Raw genomic sequence first — 22597 nt, forward strand, 5'->3', positions numbered from 1 at the left:
AAGACATATACTCTCACTGTGTTTACCCCAACTGCTAGGTATGTTCTTCAGTCCTCTCTGATAGACAGTTGAGAATGTTGGAATGGAGACAGGAGTAATTCACCATTTCTGAGATTTTTAAAATCAAAAAAAAGGTATCTAGGCTCCTGATACAGAGCAGTTTTCCAAGATAAATTATGCTTCTGTTTGTAAGTAATTTGGAGTGTGGTAACAGTGCACCTATTTATGTTGCTTAGTGTTTGTATTCAGCTGCCCTGTCTAGGTGGTTGATTGACACAGCCTCACTCCCTATGAGGAGCTTCATAAGCTCTGTGTGAGGATTTTTCTATATAGATAGCTGTGTTTAGGGAAGTATCAAAGTAGCAAAACACTGATGACTGCTGTGCCCTTTGGCTTTTTTATAAAAGCTCCTGAATAGCTTCAGAAAGGCAGAGAATATAAAACTTAAGCCATGTATTGGAAAGGAACTTAAACTCTGAAGTTCCTGGTTTTATCAGCTCTAAATATGTGTGGCAGACACATGCTGGGATGAACCTAGAGTTTGGGATATTTTATTATATTAGAGCTGTGACTGAGAAGACAGGGAATTGAATTACCATTCGAAATCAGCAGTGATAATTAATATAAATTCACTTTTGCCTTAAATACATTAGTAGTCTCTAAAAATTCCTGCTGTCTTGAAATATCCTTTGTTTGCTCTTTTTTAATTATCTGATCAAAAAAACCCAAGTCCCTCCCCTGTATGAAGAGGAATGAAGTATATGTTATAGCCCAAGACATGTCTTCACTCTGTTGGTTTTGTAAATAAAGCTGATGATTACTGCTGCTATTCCATGGCAACCATAGAAAGGGGAAAAAAGGAAATATAATGCAGAAAGCCTGCTTCAGTGAAAAATACTGTAAATTGAATTTGACAGCATTTGATGGCATTTGATTATTCTAGTCACAGCCAAACAATGATATAAAGAGTAATATGAAACAGAATGTGTTACTGCCTAGCAGACTCAAAAGCAATAAACCTTCCTCCAATGTGACACAATCACTTCACAATCATAATTGTAGCCTGTTTGATACCTCTGAGTACAGCAGAAGGGCACTGACTGACATAGATACATTTTGTTTTTTATTTAAAGTGAAATGAAAATGGCGCACTGGGGCTCCAGATACAATCGGTATATTCACCTACATAGGCATGAATCACTTGGCAGTTATTTCAGCTGAAGTTTAAATGTGCTTAGACAACAACAATATCAAATCTTTCTCAGATAGCTGCAAAAAAAATCAGAAATGGGATGTAAGCACATAGTTCTTTTTCATTTTGTAGCCACACATAGCCTTACATTGTTATAGCAGCAAGACTGCAGTATTTCTATGGGAGGTTATGGCATGTAATTTCTTCTTCATCATGTCCCTCTTCCTTACTGTATCACCACCAAAATAAATTCATTTAACTCAAAACCTGGAATGCTTGGGGAGCTGGTGTGTGTGCAGGTCTTTGCATTAAAATGGCAGGACTCGTGCTTTCCTCTAGTATCATAAAAGCACTTGCAATTTTGCACACATGTTGTTAGCCACCAAAAAAATTAAAATGTTAGTTTATGATGAAAGAGATGATGGTGACATTTCATTTCAGATTCATATAGCAGTTTCAAACACAGATCTGAAGCTTCGAAACTTTTCTAGCAAGGACCACAACTTGCTTGAGATTGTGAATGAGAAAAGATCCGGTTCATGAGATAATCACCTAATCGACTTCTCTTCCCGTTCATCATTACCATAGTCTGCAAAAATAATATTACAGAAATAGGTGATGTATTTCTTGCTGTATTTTAATAAGGCACGGGTTACATCAGCTAATGGAACTGCTCTCTGTTGGCCACCAGCATGCACTGTGTAGGATGCACGAGATGACTCTGAAAGAAATACTGCCTGTAAAATTATATGTAACTTTGGTTCATATTTTGCTTAAAGGAGTGTCTGAATTTCTGTCAAAGTGCCTATGTCATGTTCACTAAGATTGTGTTACTTAATATATTGTATTAAGATTACATGTAAGTATGTAATATGTGAGATTGTAATGTTGCTCTCATTAGCTGAGCAATCGTCATGGTGAAAATGTAGCTGAAAAATTAACAGGCCAAGTCTCAGTGGCTGTTGACTGGTGTGACTTGCAGCATAGAGGCTTCTAGACTGACTCTTTATGATTAATTAATTGCTTACACTTCTACCCTTACCTATGAGCTGCACCCAAGCCAGCTTGCAAGGCACATATATTAGTAGGTGGTTTAACATAAGAATCCTTATGGATGGGTATGTCATTAACTATAAGAACTTCTGGAGGGTTTTATTTATACCTGTAATTGATATAATACCTAATCCAAATTAGCATGTTGCACACAATAATCTCAAATTCCTTTTATTCACTTGTTTTACACAAAAACTTGTAAAAAAAAAAAAAGAATAACAGAAAGAAAAACATCCAAACTACATTAGTATAGATTTGTTGAATCTAAATGGTAAGGGAGGCCACTTTGTTTAATTGGATGTGATATTGTAGAGGGGAGCATTGTTGATGTTGCATTATTCCCCCACATTTGACAGTATGATTCCCAAATCATTTGAATTTTACCTCAGGACTTCTCAGCATTTTTAGAAATAACTCACTACCACTCTGGTAAGAAAAATGGCAGGCACTGCCAAGCATGTTGCATGTTGCATGGTGAAAGGAAAACACGTGAAGAATGATTCTGGGTTGACCTGTAAGACCTCAGGGATTCACTGAGTCTCTTTCCATATAAGAAAGCCGAGGGGTGTGTGTTGCAGTTCGTGTTGCTGCAGTTCTCTGCATACAGCTCTACAGTTATCTGTCACAAAGAAGATTATATTCTCCTCTTTATGTCATCTGGCTCTGACTGGCAGTGGGGCAAGGAGAATTTGCCCTTATAAAAATAACTATTTCTGAGCATCTTTTAAATGAATGTAAGCAGCAAATCAGACTATGCAGATTAAGAGACAGCTTCCAGCTCTTGGAAATGTTATTCTCCTTTGCAGCTCATTGTACATAAGAAACACTTCCAGTTAAATGAGCAGTTGAATCTTAAATCTTAGGATGGTTGAAATGATTACAGACTGTTCAACCACTTCTGTTCAAAGTTTATTCATACATGAAGATATTCTGGGTTTTAGCACTACAGATGGAACCATTTACCTAACCATAAGTTTCATTCATTAAATATTCAGCAGTAATAAGATCTAAATACTTAACCAGACTACATCGTACTGCTTTGCTTGTGGATGAGCTTACAGTTGGTGGCATATTTGATCTTTCAGTGTGAAAAAACTGTTTATCACAGTCTCAAAAATTTATAAAACATAAATCTGTGTATTCATTTAAGTGCCATACTGCTCGGTCAGACAAGACATATTAAATGTGACATTATTGCACTAAACTATACTCTCTTTTTTTTCACTAATCGACAGATTTTTTTAGGTATGTTTTTGAGTACACAGGGAAAAGACTATACTTTTAGGTACAGAAGAAAGATACAGTAGTGACTTACCTTTCAGAATTATGTCTTGCATTAAATCAGTGAACAGCATCTAAGGGAGAGTTCTACATAAGGCTTAATATACCATTGCAATAGAGCATCGGGAGGTATATTAAAAATAGCTGATGGAATTTTGGGATCAATGGGAAATTTTGTACCTCAAATCTTCCAGACATTTTGTTGCAATAGAGAGAATTGCTAGGGAATCTTTCCTGCCTGTTCTACCTGCCTTTCTTCACCCAGTTCTGCCTACTTAGTATCAACACATCTTACGATTGGCCTATTTCACTATACTAGTGACACTGTACCTCAAAACTTTCCTTTTGCTTTTCAAACCACACTTTAATCCTTTTAAACTGAGCAGTGTCCATATAGCCTGCTTAACTCAGAGTTTAGCAAAAATTCTTTAGCTTCATATAAAAAAATAATGTATTTATACATGTCTTATATATCATATACACAAAGGATGAATAAACAGCTGTGTACACACATGTATTCATTATGTTCTTCATATTTCCATGTAAATACCTGGGAATAGACTATTGCAAGCAGCTAAGATTCTCAGTTTGAAAAAAGAAATTGTTTGTTGTGTTTTATGTTTTTAAAGTAATTCCTGGGTTGATCTAACAAAATAAAATCCGACAGAATTCTGTGAAAGAGATTTTCTCTTGCCAGAGAAATGTTCTTTAGCTTCTGTGTGTGTGTGTAGTGATGATGACACCCAGTAGGCAGACAAACCAATTTTACTTCTGCAAATTTGCCCTACTTGCAATAAAAGTGGCAGATAATGTAATTTGGTTTTTTGTTGTTGGCATGGAGGGTGAAAGTGCTTTTATGTTCTGCAAAGGCCAAGGTTCCTCTGAAGAGTAGGGGAACTGCTTAAATTCATGTGCAGTACAGCACAGCCGTCACTGAGATTTATCACAGTGTTTAAATGTAACCAACTTAATTTCACACAAACATTTTTATGCCAAGTGAAAGAATTGATTTGATAACTCTGTTTTGAAGATGAGTGCTTGCCTTATTACAACTGTTGTAAATTATATACTAGAAGGGGCCACATTAGAAAGGCGCTGAGGATCACCTGTAATCTCCCCTGATACCCTGAATATCATCAGGTCTAACACAAGAAGATCTGTAGTAGGAATGCTATATATAAATTTATATGTGCATATATGTGTGTGTGTGTGTATATACATATATGTATATATGTATACATATATGTACAAAAATAAAACCCTATTGTGCCAAAAGCACAGTAATTGTCCTCATATATCTTAGTTTTGCATTTTTAAACAAAGACAGCAATGGAAAAAAAAATGTAGTTCCCTACAAAAAGCACTACTTGTGATATTTTAACAAGTTTTGTGCTGACGCTGCAAATTCTGCTAAGTTTATGTACAAGGGATTACTTATTCCATTCACAAGAACAAGTGCAATATTTATTGTGAGCAAACCAGAACTTAAAAGTGCACTGCTTTGGCTTTGAGGGCATGATAGATTATTTATCCCTTGTTCACTAGGTAACATTTTTCTCAAGTAAATTGGTTGTTAGTTTTCCATAAATGCGGGATCCTGAGGTGAGTACCTACATCAATAGTTTGATTTTCAGAAATGCTGAAAACGTGCACCCAGACTGTAATTCAAGTCATTGCTTAGCAACTACGTATGGATTTAAAATTTCATGTTCTAAATTCTCGAAGTCTCATATCTAATGTGTTCTATCCTAAAAGGACAATATGCTATTGTAATACAGACCGTGACAACACTCTTGTTTGACATGCTTTAGAGTATTCTGCTAGATAAAGGAGAGTAATTAAATGATTACCTCAAAAATCTCTTCTTCACTACTCAGCACCTGACATAAATTCAGGGAAACACTTTTAAGATGCCGTCATAGGCAGTTCCCTGTGTGTGTGTAATGTATAGAAATGAGTTCTTTACTTTTCTGAGGTAAAGGTTGAACTTAGAACTTCAGGATCTAATACCACGGGACTGTTGAAGTTCTTTTAAATTTTGAACACATTACCTTTGATTTAATTTCAGACGTCCTGTGGGCAGTCAAGAAGAGCTGCTTTTGTTCATCTGGGCTGAAGGACCTTTGGAATTCATTGATGCATCCGATGCTTTACAGCCTTTTACCCTCTATGAATATCGTGCCAGAGCTCAAAATGCTGTGGGGTCAGTGGACAGCCTGTGGGCTTCAACCCAAACTCTGGAGGCTTCCCCATTGGGCATGGGAGCCCCTTGGGCACAAGCAACAAGTGCATACTCAGTGCGGTTGAACTGGACCCAGCCTGCCTCTCCCAATGGAGTTATATCTCTGTATCGAGTAGTCTATCAAGAAAAACGCAGTGATCCAACATTTAGCAGCCCAGCTGTTACAGCACTAACCGTAATGGTAAGAATTAGATCACAAAACCAGCTGTAAGTTGTTTTTACTCTGCTTTGATCTCTGTGGTATTTTAAAATCTTATTCAACACTGATTGGAAAAGTGGGGGGTCCAATTTCCAGTAGTTTTGTTGGTTTAAATTTTGTGTTTGGCCCAATGCAGACTGAAATATTTCACATTAATATCTAATTCCTGGTAAAGGCAAGTAGATTACTCAAAAGCATAGATGGATCATGTTTGGAGGAATGAAGCACATGCACCTAACTTTGCAGTCTTACTCGGAAAGCTTTTTGTCTGACTGTTGAAGTAGTTGCACAGGATATGCACAAAGAACAACAAAAACAGTCCTTCTTGTATATAGTTTTATAATTCAGTTGGAATCACAAAGTAAATGAGTTCATTAGTAATTACACAGTTCATGTATGCAGTGCCTTTGCATGTTACACTTAGAATTCATCAGTAATAACAGCAGAACTATTTTTACTTTAATTACATGTACTTATGTTAGAATGTTACTTTGCACTCCTAACATGTCTTTCCCTTCAAGGGACTTTCCAAACATGAATGTCTGCAAATGTTACGTTTCTATTCAGTATGTGGAGGGGTAGACTCAGGAAAGGGCAGCTTGTTTTGGGAACTGACTGACAATGTTATGTAGATCAGTGACAAAATTAGTTATGGTTTGTGCTCTTCCCATTTATATATTACATTCTAGTCTTTCTCTAGAAAGACAGCTTATAGATAGTTGAACTGAACTGCTTCTATTAGTGATAGCGGCTGTACTTGACTGTTTCTGACAATAAGTTTTAGAAAATGTTTAGGGAGGTTGCAATAAAGTTGTGTTTCCTCAGCAGTGCCATCTCCTTTTCATAAACCTAGAATTTTCCCAAAGTGATATTCATAGAATCATAGAATCATAGAATGGTTTGGGTTGGAAAGGACCTTAAAATCCCTTAAAATCACCTAGTTCCAACCCCCCTGCCATGGACAGGGCCACCTTGCACTGAATTCATAGGCTGTGTTTGTATTGAGTAACATCAGAAATCCCCTAAATTCCTAAGTACCCCAATTATAAAGTATCTGTTTGAAATTCAAGTAGGATCCTAAAAAGCTTTCTCTGGAATACCCGAAAGTAACTCACTCAGACAAATCTTGACATGATGAGGTGGGAGAAGTTTCCAGCTCAGTAATCTTACGTACTCTTGTGATCATATGGTTCCAAAGCAGTTTTGTGTCTAGCTTCTTGGAAGCCAGAAGGGATTAAGTCTGTAACACATCTTTTTCTGAAAAAGAAAAAAGTTCCTGAACTGAATGATAGGAATATATACTGGCTTCTGAAGTAGTTGCATTTGCATTGCTAGCTTTTAAAAAGTAGGTTGGGATTTTAAAGTTATTGAACTTCAGTAGCATTGTGGTACTCAGCTCCCTTAACTTGCTTAAAAAAATATAATCACAATCATAATTGTGATGGGACACCTAAGATTTCAAACACAGTGAAATGACAGGGCTTCTCCTAATACTCTGCTTCTGCAGCATGCAGTGTGTTGCTGAGCATTGGAACTGACCTGGCTGGTCATGCATTGCAACGTCTTCTAAGCATGCCAACAACAACAGAAAATGTCCAAGATGGTTGTATTGTGGGTAATAAAACCTACCAAAATGGTCTTTTAAATAATGTTGCCACAGTGTGTTTCTTTAACAGCATCAGTTAAAAGCCTTTTAAATTAACAAGCTATTATTTACAGAATTAGTATTTTCCTGGCTCCAAAATCCTTTATTTTCCCCAAACACTATCCTGAATCAAAATGACATTCTGGCAGCATATGTATAGCTGTTCTAGTAAGCATTGCAGCAAAGCTGCCTTGCATGTTTTTTCTACTGTCCTTTGTCATGAACATTTATTGATTATTATTTTTGCTACCCTTTTTCATTTTTAGATATTATACTTCCCTTTGGGGAGAAATCTTTCTGCACAGCTCTTCCACCAGTTGCACTCACTTTAAGTTGTTGCAGCTGCATTAACTGAGTAGAGTTATTGCTGATTTATACCAAGTAGCTGAGATCTGAATCCTAACTCTTCTGAATATAGCAGAACAGCTAAAGCTTTGAATCAAAGTTATTGACATAAAGTGCACAGAGTCCTGTTATCAAAGATGTCTTCAGGAGGTCAGGTCAATTATCCCAGCAGGCAAAAACCTGGACACCAACTTCCAAAGTTATAACCCCGTAAAAATAGAATTTTATCATGAAATTGCTGATATACCCTTTACTGTAGCTTTGTGAATGAGACACTTTAATTAAAATGTAATTTTATTGAAGGAACTAGCATTCCAATGATTAAACTTCTGCCCCTTTAAAATATAGCTTTCAGGGGTACTAGGCTAAATCATTTAATTTCCTAAAGCATCTCTATTGGAGCTCTCTTGTGGGATATGCCATTAGTCATTTTCTCACACAAGCTTCCATGTTACAGGCAAGACTTAAAGTATTAAGTGAGCAATGAGTTCGGTCCTTTATTTAATCTGTTAGATTCCATCCTTATCCCATTATATTATTCCAGGAAAAAAGCACTGCTAGAATCACAGTAGCCGATCCCACCCTTGCTCTTGTCAGTTGCACCCCGGTTGTCTACCACAGGACATAAAGCTAGACCAAAACCCAAAGTAGAAATACAATCCCTGTGACACTGCAGGATGCAAATTAAGCTCTCACTAATGTCCCTGCAGACTGTTCTAATTTGACAGCTTCGTTTCCATCCATTTCCAGAGCCAAATGAGAAGCATCTTCTGGGTTTTCAAACCATTTGACAGACTTACCCGCTCTACTTTCCCAAACTGCAGCTATTCAGTCCCCACTTAAGGTGCGTTAAGCTGTATTTAAATTAATGTATCAAAGGTATGGCTGGCTGTACCTTAAGGTTATTGCTGACCTCTTGAAATTTTGTGCTGCCTGTGGAAAGACGAGAATTCAGTTCTAAGAGCAAAAGCGGCTGCCGCTCAAACAGAAGGAGGATCTCCCTGCACTATTAGAAGCAACTGAAGTACACGTGAGCCATTTTGATGCTTTACAGTTAAAGAGCAGTGTCACCCATTTCCCTAGCTTGTTTGGCCAGGACTGTAGTGACAGATGTTAGGTGACAGCAAGTTAAACTGACATTCTGGTTTATTTGCAGAACAAAGTCATGTCAAGACTGGTTACAGCAGTACAAGTGTCTCCCGCAATGTCTTCCCAGTTCTTTTTAACCCTCTAAAGCAAGAATGATATTTAATGTCTTATTGACAATATTAATATGAGGCAGATGTGTTTATAGGAGAATGGACTGACAGTAAGTTCTCATGTACAGAAATCAGCATGAAGTGACTAGATAGTCACTTTATGCTTCTTACTCCTGTACGCTTAGGGCTTAAGCTTATGAACACAGAACCCAGAGCTGATTTCTTTATAAAGCACTACCTGCCAAATGGCATCAAAGCATAACAGCTCTTTTACTGCTGTATTCCAAATATTGCTGTGAGGTAAATCTGTGGGTAAGTTTGGACTTTTTCTTGGTAGATGTGTTGTGGACGTGTAATGCTGTTTCTCCCCTGACAATTATATTGAGTGTTTTGTTTTTTATCAAGAGCAGGAGAATTCAAAGCCAAGAAGATGAGTAGAAAACATAAGGATATGTAGCTGTTAGAATGTGCTTGGAGAATTAAAAGCATCCAGAGATGAGGATTATAAAGAAAAAAATCTGCCTGCTATGGGCAGTGACCCCCATTATTATCATGTAGAATCAAGGCCTTGGTGTGGCAAATCCACCTCTCAGCGGAGTGTATATGAAAGTACAATGTGCTTGTTTCTGGGTGTGAGAGATAGGTGTAAGCATTATAGGCCTTATTCCTGGGAAATCCTACACCTGCTTACTCAGAAGCACAGGTCTACTCACAATGCGTTTTGCAGTATGAGGCTCTCAAGCCAAATGTATCTTACAAGGCTTTTTTGGCATAGCTATGTCAGCTTGGGGTGTAAAAAATTAACACATCTCTTAGCTAATATCACTGCACCAGCAAAGTCTTTGGATTGGATGCAGATATGCTAACAGTTGAGAACACACATGTTGGCTTACTTTACATTATTTGGGAAGATGGTATATAACTACACTGGCCAAACGCCTCTTGGCAGATGCTTCATCTGAGGTAGGGAAATCTGTAGACATATTGCAGAATAGCAATAATAATAGAGATTTTTGGTAAGAGGATGAAGCTTTGACTTGCATGATTATGTTGTTATAACCAACATATGTATTTGTATATCAAATACATAACCAGAGTAAAAATAATAAACAAAGTGTTGCTGAAAAACTATGTATCAAATATATCATATCAGAAATAATCTTAAGCGGCCAGTACTGCCATATACACATGCCTCCTATGCAGGATTTTACAGATATCTGGCATCTTCCATCCAGAGTTAGTTCCTTTCTATTATTCACATTCAGAAATACTACATCTGTGTGTGATCCTTCATTTCTCTTCCCTCATATAGACCAGTAAACATTTGGCAGCATTACAGATGAGATACCACATAGTTATTAACATCCTTGTACACATTATTCAGTAGTGCAGCATTCAGGACTGTACATGACAACTTCCTTATAAAAGAAGGGATGAAGATTGTAGAAAAAATATGCCAAAGAGAAGGACCAGTGAAACTTTTTTATACATGCCTGGGAAATGGACTTCACTCTACGAAAAGATGATAGTAAATGGAGGAATCCCTGAACATGCCATAAATTCATAATATATGCTACTTAGTGAAGAATGAAAGCTGTAAATGGCAGTGGAGGGCAAAAGTTAATTAGGCTACTGTGCTGCTGTTAGTGAGTGAAAAGTAGCCGCAACCAGAAACAAGATGGTGCTCAGCAGTGCCCTAATACAGCCAAAAGATCATCTCCTTAGCTCTGCAAGGGCTTATGGGTTAGGGGGAAATCATACACAGATGACCAATTTTTTTATGGTTCACAGCTGATCAAAGTGAAATTCAGCAGCTGTTCAGGACAAGTGACCACTCTAACGGCTGTAATATAACCTGCTAAATAGAGAGGGAATTGCATGAGAGCAAGAGGTTAGCTGTGATTATCGGCAGGTGAGTGCTTTATTGAAGTTGAAAGACCATTAACATTGATGGAGTAATTATTTCAACTTGAAAGTAATTACCTTGATGGGTGATAACTTCTCCAGTGTTCCCAGATTTGATTGGACCAAACAATTGTGAACTCTTGAAGCCTAGAAAAATATTACAACAATACTGCAATGTTTAAATTACTGAAACCACTGTTAGAGTATTTTAATTATGCCTAACAGTGAAAAGACTTTAACTTACAACAACTGGTGACCTCTCATGTATAGAGACATTTGCTTTCTCATTCCAATGAAATGACCCACACCTACTACGCGTGTGTTGTATGTGATGGGTTTGCAAATGAATCATCTGATTCAAACGCAGGTTTTAAGATTCCAAGCCTCGTTAGCACAGTTTCAGGAAGGGCTTGTACTGGAATTGCTGTAATTGTTTTATTTGCCAGGAAAGCCCAGCTAGACCTGTTAAGCTTACACGGGATGAATACAGGACAAGTGCTCCTTCACACTGAAGGCTGCTAAGAAAAAAAATAGAGTGTGTGAGGCAATCTGTGTCTCACAGATTCTGTTGTTTCCATGCTGCTGCAGAATATGCTGGATTTGGCACTACAGCTCTGTTTAAATAAGCATTTGGATTGGCACTACGATGCCCCTCCAGAAACTGATTAAGTGCTTCAGTAAGCCCCACCTATCAAGACAGACATGCAGAATTCCATAATTAGAGCAGAAAGGATGAAATAGATTGTTGCACAACTTTGATGATTTTGAAGTACTGTGGTAATAGAACTGGATCAGAATGGTAAGAGAGAAAGAGAGAGGCTTCAGCTCTTCTATTTATACCACCTTTTCTGTAACCAAGGCCACTTCAGTGTCTCCTGGATGCTGCCGGCAGCCACAGAAACATAGTTTTAGAGTCTGATGGAATTCTGCCAAGAAAGAATCCTTGTGAGTTAGGATGTGGGGTAGCGGGGAAAGGTTTATCTGGTGTCTGTGAGGTCTTAATATGTTGTCAGGCAACTGGTGACTTAAATTAGTGAAGGTTACAGCAAAGGAGTTTATTTCACCACATTTTTTCCTGAATATTTTCTCCCTCATTCAGTGTGCAACACAACGTTAACATAACTTTGCCCTTCGATAAATTTTGGGGCTGGTGGAAGTAAGAACACTGATAGGGTTCTGTCTGACCATGCCTAACCACACACTCTAGATTGACTAGACCAGAGAGCCTGGATCAATAGGTAATTTTTTTCTACAAATGAATTAGTTGACTATTTGGAAGTATCTGGTGTATTTTATCCTTGGGTTCTCCTTGTGCAAGATCCAGTTTTCACCCACTCCACAGGCCTTCCTTTTTTTTTTTTTTTTTTTTATGAGCGAAACACATATAGAATTAGGTTTTTTGAGGGATATTTACAATGTCTGACTTCAAGCATCTAACCTAGTTAGGAGCATGAATGCCCTTTATAGGCCATGAAGCCTCCAGAACAGCTAAGGCATGAACATTTACCATCCTTGGGCTGTAACTGTTCACACAGGACTGCTTTCCTCTAGTACACTTGTGTGCTACTACTGGCATGTGTCAGACAAAAGAACGTGGTTGGTTTTAAGCTGATTAATCAGCTGGTCTTTCCTGACCCACACAATAGGATGAGGTAGGTTGGCAGATTCAAAAGGTGGTACCCTCTGACAGAAAGATGGTGGTGGAAGTGGTTATCTTTTCAGTTTGCGCACATAAGAGAATGAGTGACCACATGGCAAAGCCTAAAGGCAGATGCCTAAAATCAGATTGTACAGATGCTCCATGTGCTGTTTCTCTATATATGTTTTTATCTATTCTTTATATTTATGCTTTTCTCTACAATGTTTTTCTGCAAGTCTTGCATTCCAGTTGAGAATAAGATTAAACTAGTCAGGCACTATAGAAAAATACCTTTGACAGCATATGCTCTAATTTTTAGAAACAAAATCAACAAAACAGAACCCCCCACAAAACTTCCCCTCATTAAGCATACATTGATGGGAAGATAAAATGAGAGGAACGTTCTTCCCTTTGTGCCATGTTGTGTGTGACTCTACTAAATCTGCTTTAAAACCAAGGTTTTGGTAAGCTACAGCTGCTTTTCATGTATAAGTAGGAGGGGGCAGAAATTTATTGGATAATATGTACAGCTGTTTTTCAAATTAGATATCTGTTTAAAAATGCTTGATTGGATTTGACTAGATTTTAATTCATGTTTAACCAACATTCTTAAGTGAACATATCAGGCAACTCCAAGAAAACGGTCTTTGTTGTTAAAGTCATAGGGCAGTTCCCCAAAATCCCCAGGGTCATGGCCAACAGCTACAGATACAGGAATTCTTCATCTGATAATTAGAAAGGCCACTCCCCACCCCGCCATCTTATCCCCCTGCCTCACTCCCCTCCACATAGAAGGTCTTTTATTCTAATTGTCTGAGAAGTGTTATCTCATATGCTTGTATTTCATAGGGTATTTTAACAAGCATTGGGTAATTTTAGCAAACAGAGAATCCTACCTCTTCTTTAAAAAAGCAAGAGCAAGCTACCTGACTCATGGGAATTGGTAATATAACGTAGAGCCTCATACCACTGGGGACTCCATTTGAATCTAATCCAGGTCTACAGCCACCAATGTCATTCTCATCAAACAGCCACGGGGTGTCCTATGCAAGATAAGTTTAGTATTCTCAGCTGACCTCCTGTCCTTTCTCTTTACTGCTCCCTTTTGAATCCATTCCCATCACTCAGCTTCACAGCCTCATTCAAGCTCATCTCCCCTCTGCTTGTTGCAGTTTCCATTTTTCTGCCTGCCAAATGACCTCTCTCTCTCCTCCTTTCAGACTTTACGAAAAGCACTGGAATGCATGTATAATCTTGCTGCACTCTTTTTTTTTAGGGGGCAAGACCCTAATTCCCGCACATTGCTAAACATGAGTTTATTGACAGAAAGCTCTCTGGGAGTGGAAATGGGTGTCTGTTAATTTGCAGCACTATATAAATATTATTTTTGAGACTAGAATAGCAATTATGGTGAATAGGGGCCAGATGGCTTCTGTATCTAGAAAGCAGAATGGCAGTGTATTTTTAATGGACTTGAATGTTACTTTTTGACAGGAAGGTAATATTAAATTTTGTCTTATAGGTGCCTGTCAGGTGAGTATGGTTCTGAGTTTTGTTTTGTGTTAAAGTAATTACTAATGTCATGCCTGGATACTTTTGCCCACTAAAGCCTTGTTCTGTGGTGGGGTCTTTGTTGTTGCCTTTCTTTTTTTTTTAAGGATGGTTATTGATCTCTTGCTGAGCTGAGATTTCAGTTTTATGCCAGATAGTTTGATTAATGGGTTGGTTTCTGTAAGTGGACTGAATGGGGATAGGAAGCACAAGCCGCTCATGCCGCCAACCCTAACTCCGTCAAGACGCATAGCTCATTATGAAACAGTTATCAAGTATACATGAAAAATTAATTGGGCTCAGTTTGATTCTGAAAAGGATCAGCTTTCTACTTGGCGGTCCCCCCAATCTTTCCAGATGTTGCACGCTAGCCCCTCGAGAAGCAGCGAGGGGAGATGTATTAATACATTGTATTGATTAGATCAAGACCCCTGACAGTTATTTGTAGAGATACCATCTGGCTGCTGTTCGAATTCCTTCACCAAAAACAGGACGTGACATGCTATTAATCTCAACTCTCTAAGTATAGACAGTTGCCTTTTCTGCTAAACCGCATTTTACCATTCCGTAGGAGATGGAGGCAGACCTGAAGGGTGCTGAAATTAAGGTTATTACACAAATTGAGCCATATGGTCCAAATATTTCAGCAAGAAAATTGCCAGGCAATAAAAATTGCTCCTGCCTTCCTAATGGTGTAAATTACAGTTTAACCATGGCTCTAATGATGTCCTTCTGCCGCGCTTAACTACTGTTACATGAAGGACATTGTTTTAAAAATATAAAAAACAAGTAAATGCCAGCAGCGTGTTTTACAATCTGTTAGTGTGTCATTAAGAACACTGTCAGAATTACATAAACATAATGGCAGGCAACCTAGCATACAAAAGAACGAGTATGGAAATAAAAAGTGTCTTGAAAACTCCTTTAGCTCTGTAATGTCAAGAGCCCTTTCCTTTCTGGAACTTTTCCAGTATGGGAAAACGTGGCTGCTTATTATTTATTCCAGTTCTCATACAGACTGTGATGGAGATCTAAAAGCAGAAAGAAAATATACTGAGTATTCCAATGCATTTTGAACAGGTGACAATGGAGGGGTATAAATTTATCACATCATGCTGTAACTGTATATAAAGTTAACTGGGTATGAAAAAGGAATCCAAAATGGGACTCTCTTTTCAAACTGAAGCATTGTTTTTATTCTTTTGGATCATAATGGGACTTTCTGTTGTTTTTCAGACTGTTTGGAGAATTGCAGAGTATTAAAATAATTTCAAAGCTCAAAAGCTCTGTGAATTCTACTAACAGAGTTAGCAATCCTAAAAAATTATTCAAAATAGGTATAACATATTTGTTATTAAAACCAAAATGAAAGTAGTTATCCAGTCAGCAGATGCATAACTGACTGATTCTGGTGATTCATCATACAATGTGGAAATTAAATTGTAAATAAATGAAGTGAATAATTAGCCAATGAGATTTCATTTCAAAAACACTCATGCAATTATTCAGTTTGTAAAGGAAAAACTCCGAGACAGCCATACAAAAGAAAAAAATCACCTAAGTTTATAATCAATGCAATTTGGAATACTGAGTTTGACCACTTCTACTTTAAACCACGTGCAGATTTTAATAGTTCATATATGGCAGACCTTTTGGTAAAATTACCTCGCCTAGCACAGCCATGTTACCAGGGGAGGTACACTTGGAATGGTCTGTACCAGTTTTGTGGTAGTGACTGCTGGAAACCAAGGGGTGCTGCACCCCACCTCAGCTCTCTTGGACCTCAATGCTGGGTCTGCTGAGCAGCAGGAGATGCTACTTCCCTTGCCTGTGCATTTTTGAAGGCAGAAACTTCCGCAGCCTTGCAAGTTCCAGCTGGATCTTCATGCTGGTTGAAATGTGTTTGGGCAATGTTGAAAACACAACTAGACGATGTCAAACAGATGAATGGAAGAAGGGACATTGCGAGTTTGCTGACTGAGTTGGCTGGGTGGTGAATGAGCTGACAGGCAGCTCTTGCATTTGTCTTCAAATGCAGCACAGTTTCTGAATCGTGTGAAGGTCTCATTCATGTGCGGACCAGGGGAACGATGAGAGGGGACATTTACTCTTGACAAATTTAAATTGAGCCCAAACCAGACAGCTAATCAGATTCAATGTAGTTCAAAACAGTCTTTGTATCTATCCTTCCTGCTTCTCAGTACCAGGGTGATCACAAATGAAAACACCAAAACATAGATAATTTATGGTTGATTGGTTCATTGATTTCCAAAGAATCCAAAGGCAGGAAGCAGTAGGCTCTTTAGAGGATGGTAGTCTGAAGATTCATTATATACAATGTGTGGGGGTAGTAATCTGTATTAGGAGGAAACAAAGTCCAGTTTGTGAGTTTATCGCATCACAGAGTACGAGTATTTCCATCAGCAGCTTGAACTTTTTATCTGACTGAAGTTACAGAAGTGCTTGGCACATGGGATCTGGAACATCTAAGTGTTTTGTACTCTACTCACATGCACCAATAATGAATGGATTTTATTGTTTGACTGTTGAACTGGTAAAGCTGCATTGTATTTTTAAGTCTGTTTCTTTAGCATTCATTAAGCAAAATCTCTACAGTTTTCAAAGAAAGAGAGATTGGTGCAGATGCCCCCTCCCCCCCCCCTCCCCCCCCCAAAGCATCTGATAGGCTGGAAGATATGGAAAGGATATGCTCATTGAACTGCATTATGAGTGCCAAAAATACTATGAGGGTGGAGAGAATTTTTGTACCCATGAAGTGGAGGGCTTGCTGGAAGAACCCCTGCCAAAGTTGCCACTAGATTCAGAGGATTTTTTCTTACTGTATTAGCAGGTGCCATGTTACAACCTTTAAGGCATCAAACATCTCTTACACCTCTGGCAACTGCAGGCTGCTTTACCCTCTCCACCCAAACTGCGTAAACTGTTTCTTCCTCCTTTCCTTTCCCTTCACGAGCCTTCCTTTGTAAAAGCACATTGAGGGACTACGATGAATGATAGAGGGAGCAGGAATTAATTCCCATCCTGAGGGTCTAGTAGAAAATAACTTTTGTCTTTTTCATATCTTTGTTAGAAACTTGTTTCTATTTGCAAATATTCTGTGGGTCCTGCAGTCCTTACAACTCCGCTTCACTCAGGTAATGTCCTTTAAAGGTATTATATTACTGGAGGCTATGTAGTTATGCAGGCAAAGGCTTAGGAGACAAACACTTACATGTCCACTTAGGGAAACCTATGACTAGTGCAAGGGCAGCAGCTGAACCTGCAGCACAGTATCCTCCCCTAAGCTCTTTGACTTTGGAGCTGTAGGATGTCTTTTTTAAACTAATCCATGGCTGCTCCACCTTTCTTTTGTATGTAGCATGTATGTCTTCCTGTGCCCACAGCACCACAACATAGAGATGACTTTACTGCTGGGGTATGGTCCATCTGAATGAGGCCCCTGGACTGTGTGCTGTCTGTGTGCCAAAATGGCCTCCTAGGAGTTATATATTCAGGACTCCTGAACAGTCCCAGAATCTCTTTAACCTCCTGGGTATATCACAAATCATTACTCATTTTGCTTCTGAGTTTTGCTCCAAATATTCTTCCAAGTCTGTTTCCTGCAGGTCTGAATGCACCAAGTCTCTTTCCCAAATAGAGCAGAGTTTGGGAGCAGAGTTTCCTAGCCTGAGCCAAATGCTCCATGCAGCATGGAGATGTTACTCTAGTGCCTGCAAAAAAAAAGCGCCAAGTTTACAGTTGTTCACAAAATCAGCACTGCAAATGCAGATTTAATAAAGCAAGAGAATGAGGGAAGTGGACTCCTTGCACTGATAAATTTTCTCTATTTTTGATATAAAGAAAAGTTTTCTCTGCACAAACAAAATGAATGAAACTTTGCAGAGCTCATATATTTCAACAGGCTTTAAAAAAAGAATTAATGAGAAGTCTGGAAGACATCTTTTCCCAGATGAAGTGAAGTATAACTCTTGTCATTATGGTATCATTAAATTATTTTTTATTGTTTTCTCTTCAGGGGTTTAAGGCAGATGATAATTTAGATTTTCTCTAATGCTAGTCTATGCTAGAAATGCTAGACCCATGATGTACCAATAGATCATGAGATTTATGCTATAGTTGTAGCTTAAGACAGTGAAATATTTAAGTGCTATGCTTAATGTTACTGGAAAGTCCTGGCCTAAAAAGACTAAATAGAGACCCTGAGAACAAATGAGAAGAAAAACATCACCTTTTCCACCAGGTAACACAATAGTTTGAGCTCTAGTTGCTTTGCTGTCAAATACAGTGTCCCCTTTGAGGACAACTAGAGCTGAGAACATGTGGTTTGTAAAACAGGACTTTTTTGAGACAAAAAATTGCACCAGTTCTTTAGCATGTTGCATTTTTTCATCTTTCTTGTCCTGCATAAAAGCACCACAACCCTTTCAGTTGCTTTGTAAACAAACATCTCTAATGATATTTGGTTTGAGAGTGTTAATGGAGATTTTAAACCACACTGACTTGAGTAACATCATCTCATTGCCAACATGTTGACCTACACAGGTGTCAGAGATGTTTACGTCAATATTATGGATCGGCTAAACCCAAACCCCATTCTGGTTGAATGCCATCTACATACACCATTTAGTTTTGTTCTTCTACTCATGAAGACTCTGATCCAGGATCCTTGAAAAGACAAAAGGAAGCTTCCACTGATTTTGCAGCATTTTGAAACAGCTGCTGTTTAACTTCTGAAGCTACCAATAGTTTTCTGTTTCACCTTAAGAAAAAAGGAGTAGTTCAGCTGTATGGTCTTTTGCTGTGTGGTGGCTGAAAATGTTGTCCTGGGCTTCTTGAGTCTTCAGGAGTTGAGTTCACTTGAGTCTTAAGTGAATTTAAGCAAAAGTTACAGCTCTGAATTCTAAGAACTTACTTTAGATGGTCAATGTAGGCTAGGCTGTCTAATCTGTCTTGAGAGAGGGTGAGGCTTTTCTGATGGGCTGTTCAAAACAGAAGTTAAACATTTGACTTCCCTTTTGGAAGAACCTCCCTTCCTCTGCACAGAGAATAACAGAGGACACTAACTAAGCAAGTTTTGTGTCAGAATGTAGGAGCTCTGACTGTTTCCCATAATGTCTATCTTCATCTTGAATACATTTACAAGTCTGGCCCAAAATGACTAAATTGTAGTAATTTCTTTTTGAATTGCTCATTTATAACACGCATACATGCAGCTAATCAATAAATGAGACAGTGAAACTAGTGGATTTACAATTTAATATGCTCAAGTCAATAACGTGCTGTAAAGACATTTTCAATTCTGTCATCAGCACAATTTGTTTTGTACTAAGCTTAACGATATACCTGTTGACTTAGTGGTCTATTTTAATTTCCCAAATAACTTAAAAATCCAAGGAAAATACAGAATCTGAACTAAACTTGTTAAGGTTCAGCTTTCAGGTAATATTTAAACATTGACACTTTCCATCTCTTCCCTAACTACTGCATCTTGCTCAAGCAAGTCGCGAGCAGATCAGACCTTTTTCTCTTCTGGCAGCAGCCTTGCACTAGGAAGCCTGAGCCACACTAGAGAGGACTAATGAATGTGTAACCACATGAAAAGACATGATTAAATACTCTGGTTTATTTATGCATAAATGTTTAAAAGTGAAACTAGCTAGCTGCTTTTCCTGTTCACACTGCAGCAGATTTATCTGTCTACTTTTCTGTGTATGTATATGAATCTAGTGTTGGTCTGACAGCACAGAAAATGGGAATGGGCATTCTGCAGGCACAGCTTCATATGCTGTGTCAGGGTGTTTCTTCCCAACAGTGTGCCTTAGGAGGCTTAAGGTAGAGGGAATTGTATCCGTATGGTCCTAGGAGAATCTGGAAGTTCATCCATCCACTGGATTCACTTGGTTTCAAGACATTAAACCTTCAAGCTGCTTCTCTTCCAGTTCCTCTACAAATTATTTAACTGCTCTTTCTTGTCATCGTTTCAATCCTTTGCTTAGTGCTGAGCCAGTTTTGAGGCTTCACATGGCAAGACATAGCTGTGAAGGGACACAAAAATATAAACTTAAACTTTATCGGACCTCAGTATTTGCATCAACAGTGCAGTCCATAGCAGCTGCAATGGGAAAACAAGATTTTGTTCCTTTTACCATCATGGGACATTTTCAGACTACTTGTTCAACGTTTCCAATAGTTTCTATAATGAGCAGGGGCAGGGATCCCCTGTAGCAATCCCCTACTCCAAACTAGGGGAGCATCCCACAGGGTCTGGGAGGAAGGTGTCAGATCTCTGCTGAACCTGTCAGTATTTTGATGAAGAGCTGTGCTTTGCTGAGGAATATGGCCTAATCAATATCCTCTGCTAATATTCAGAAGATAGGCGGAACTTTCTTCCAGCTACAGAAGAGAGAGTCTTTTATTTGGAGAGCAGGTATTCTTGTAGGAAGTGTAAAGCATTAAGGGAAGAAAAACCTGATGAAGGCAAGACATTCAAGAGTTAGGGGTTTGTCAGGCTTAAAGGTGACATTTTAAATTCAGACTAAACTTCGGCCTTTATAATGTAGCTCCAAGTAAATTGTTTGTGCTTATCTTTTAATATCCCTCAGAAGTGATTATACACATAGCAGGCAAAGTTTGAATGAAAAGCTGGGACTGTTCAGTACAGGGCAGGGAAAAAGGAATAAAACAGTAGGAAGTAAAAACCTTTTAGTCTCCTTTAAAATGTTGCTTTTATTTCCCATTGTGTTGGCAGAAAGCAGGGATTTAAAGCTGTGAATTGCCTTGAGGCTGTGTTATCTTCCTCTACTTAGCAGCAGTTAGAACTGGGGTTTTTTGCATGCGTTGAGCAAGAGAGAAAAGGACTCAGAATAATTGAGAAAAGAGAATAAAGTAAGCTTGCATTTAACAATAATATGACACATCTATTGTACCTGTGTAAAATGGGAGCTGAAATAATAATGTTTCCTGAAGCTGCACACAGTAACACAGGGGGATACCCTGAGACTTAATTAATTAATGTTTGTAACATGATGTGATATCCTATGATGAAAAGTCATATATAACCGCAAAGTCTTAATTTTATAGAACACAACTGACATTAAATGGCATTTTCAAGCAAACTGATGTGGGAATTCACCTACAATCTATGTTAAGATTCAGATTGTCCTTGTACAAGTCCCCTTAAAGATTTTCTTCAAGCTCTTTTTTTTCCTCTTTACATTTCTCTTTCCCCGTTTTATGGCTGTTGAGCTGTACAAAGGCAAAAATTGAAAACAATTGCTTTTATAAGGGAAAAATAAGGGGTTTTCCCCCTTCGTTTTCACCAAAACCACAGCCAAACTGTCTTTTTCATATCCTACTGAAAATAGAAACCTTCAGGACATTTTAAGATGAGGCTGGAGAAGTTTTACAGCGTTCAGAGCCACTTTTCTTCACAACATCATATATGACGTAATTTGAAAGGAGATGCAGAAGGTGGTTTATGGCAGAGAGATATATGGAGTCACAAATGTCATAGAGGAGCAATGTGAATGCTTGAAGAACAAAACTTCAAATTAAACCAAAACCCAAAACATTTGATAATGACAAGGGCATGTTCTTTCTACAACAAAGCAAAACCGATTGCCATAAGGTACCTTGAGTTGAGAGGTTCAGGTATATAAATAATACATTTTTATGGATAACAAAACCATCCCCAATTTCATTACATTGGTTTAAAATGACAGAAGCCCTTCTGCAAAACATCTGCCAATCCAGACATAGCTAGAAAACAAAATTAAACCTATTTGAGACTAAGAAGACACTGACTGCATGGATGTGGCAGTCCAGATTTTTTGTTCTCACAAAAGCATCTAACTTCGCTCTGGCCATCAGCCAATATGTCAAATGGAAAATACGGTTTATGGCATTAGGAAAAGTTCAACATTAACCCCCTAAAGCTTCATATTAAGGGATGTACCCCCTACCATTTGCAGGTTTGAGCCCTTAGGCTCTAGCTGCTGTTTTACAACAGCAGTGTCTTTTCTTTATCTTGCCATGTCGACAGACAACATAGAACAAATCCATGAGAAGAACACTGCTCCTAAATGTTAACAAATAGTGGATGGAAGGTTGCTGCTCAGCAGGAGCACTGTGTGTGGTACTTATTTTAAACATATTCCTGGAGTTCAGCTGTATGAGTGAGCTACTTGTAATGTAGAGATCCAAACCTCAGCCAGTTTGTGTGCTTGTCTTTCCTAGCTTTTTACCTTCCCTGAAGACGCATTTCTATCCCAGTTTTTAAAGCTCCACCTGAAGGATCATTCATTCCAATTCCCCCTGTGAGCAAGG

General features: G+C 38.3%; 1 protein-coding gene across 1 annotated transcript in view; it reads left to right on the top strand.

Moving 5' to 3' along the window:
• Positions 1-22597, top strand: part of USH2A (usherin) — a 367116-nt gene that overhangs the window by 311091 nt on the left and 33428 nt on the right. The window contains exon 60 of the mRNA XM_030499989.1: positions 5595-5949. Within this exon, the coding sequence (XP_030355849.1) occupies positions 5595-5949 (355 nt within the window). The remainder of the gene's footprint in view (positions 1-5594; positions 5950-22597) is intronic.

Source organism: Strigops habroptila, chromosome 10 (assembly GCF_004027225.2).
Source record: "Strigops habroptila isolate Jane chromosome 10, bStrHab1.2.pri, whole genome shotgun sequence".
In the NCBI taxonomy this organism is placed as follows: domain Eukaryota; kingdom Metazoa; phylum Chordata; class Aves; order Psittaciformes; family Psittacidae; genus Strigops; species Strigops habroptila.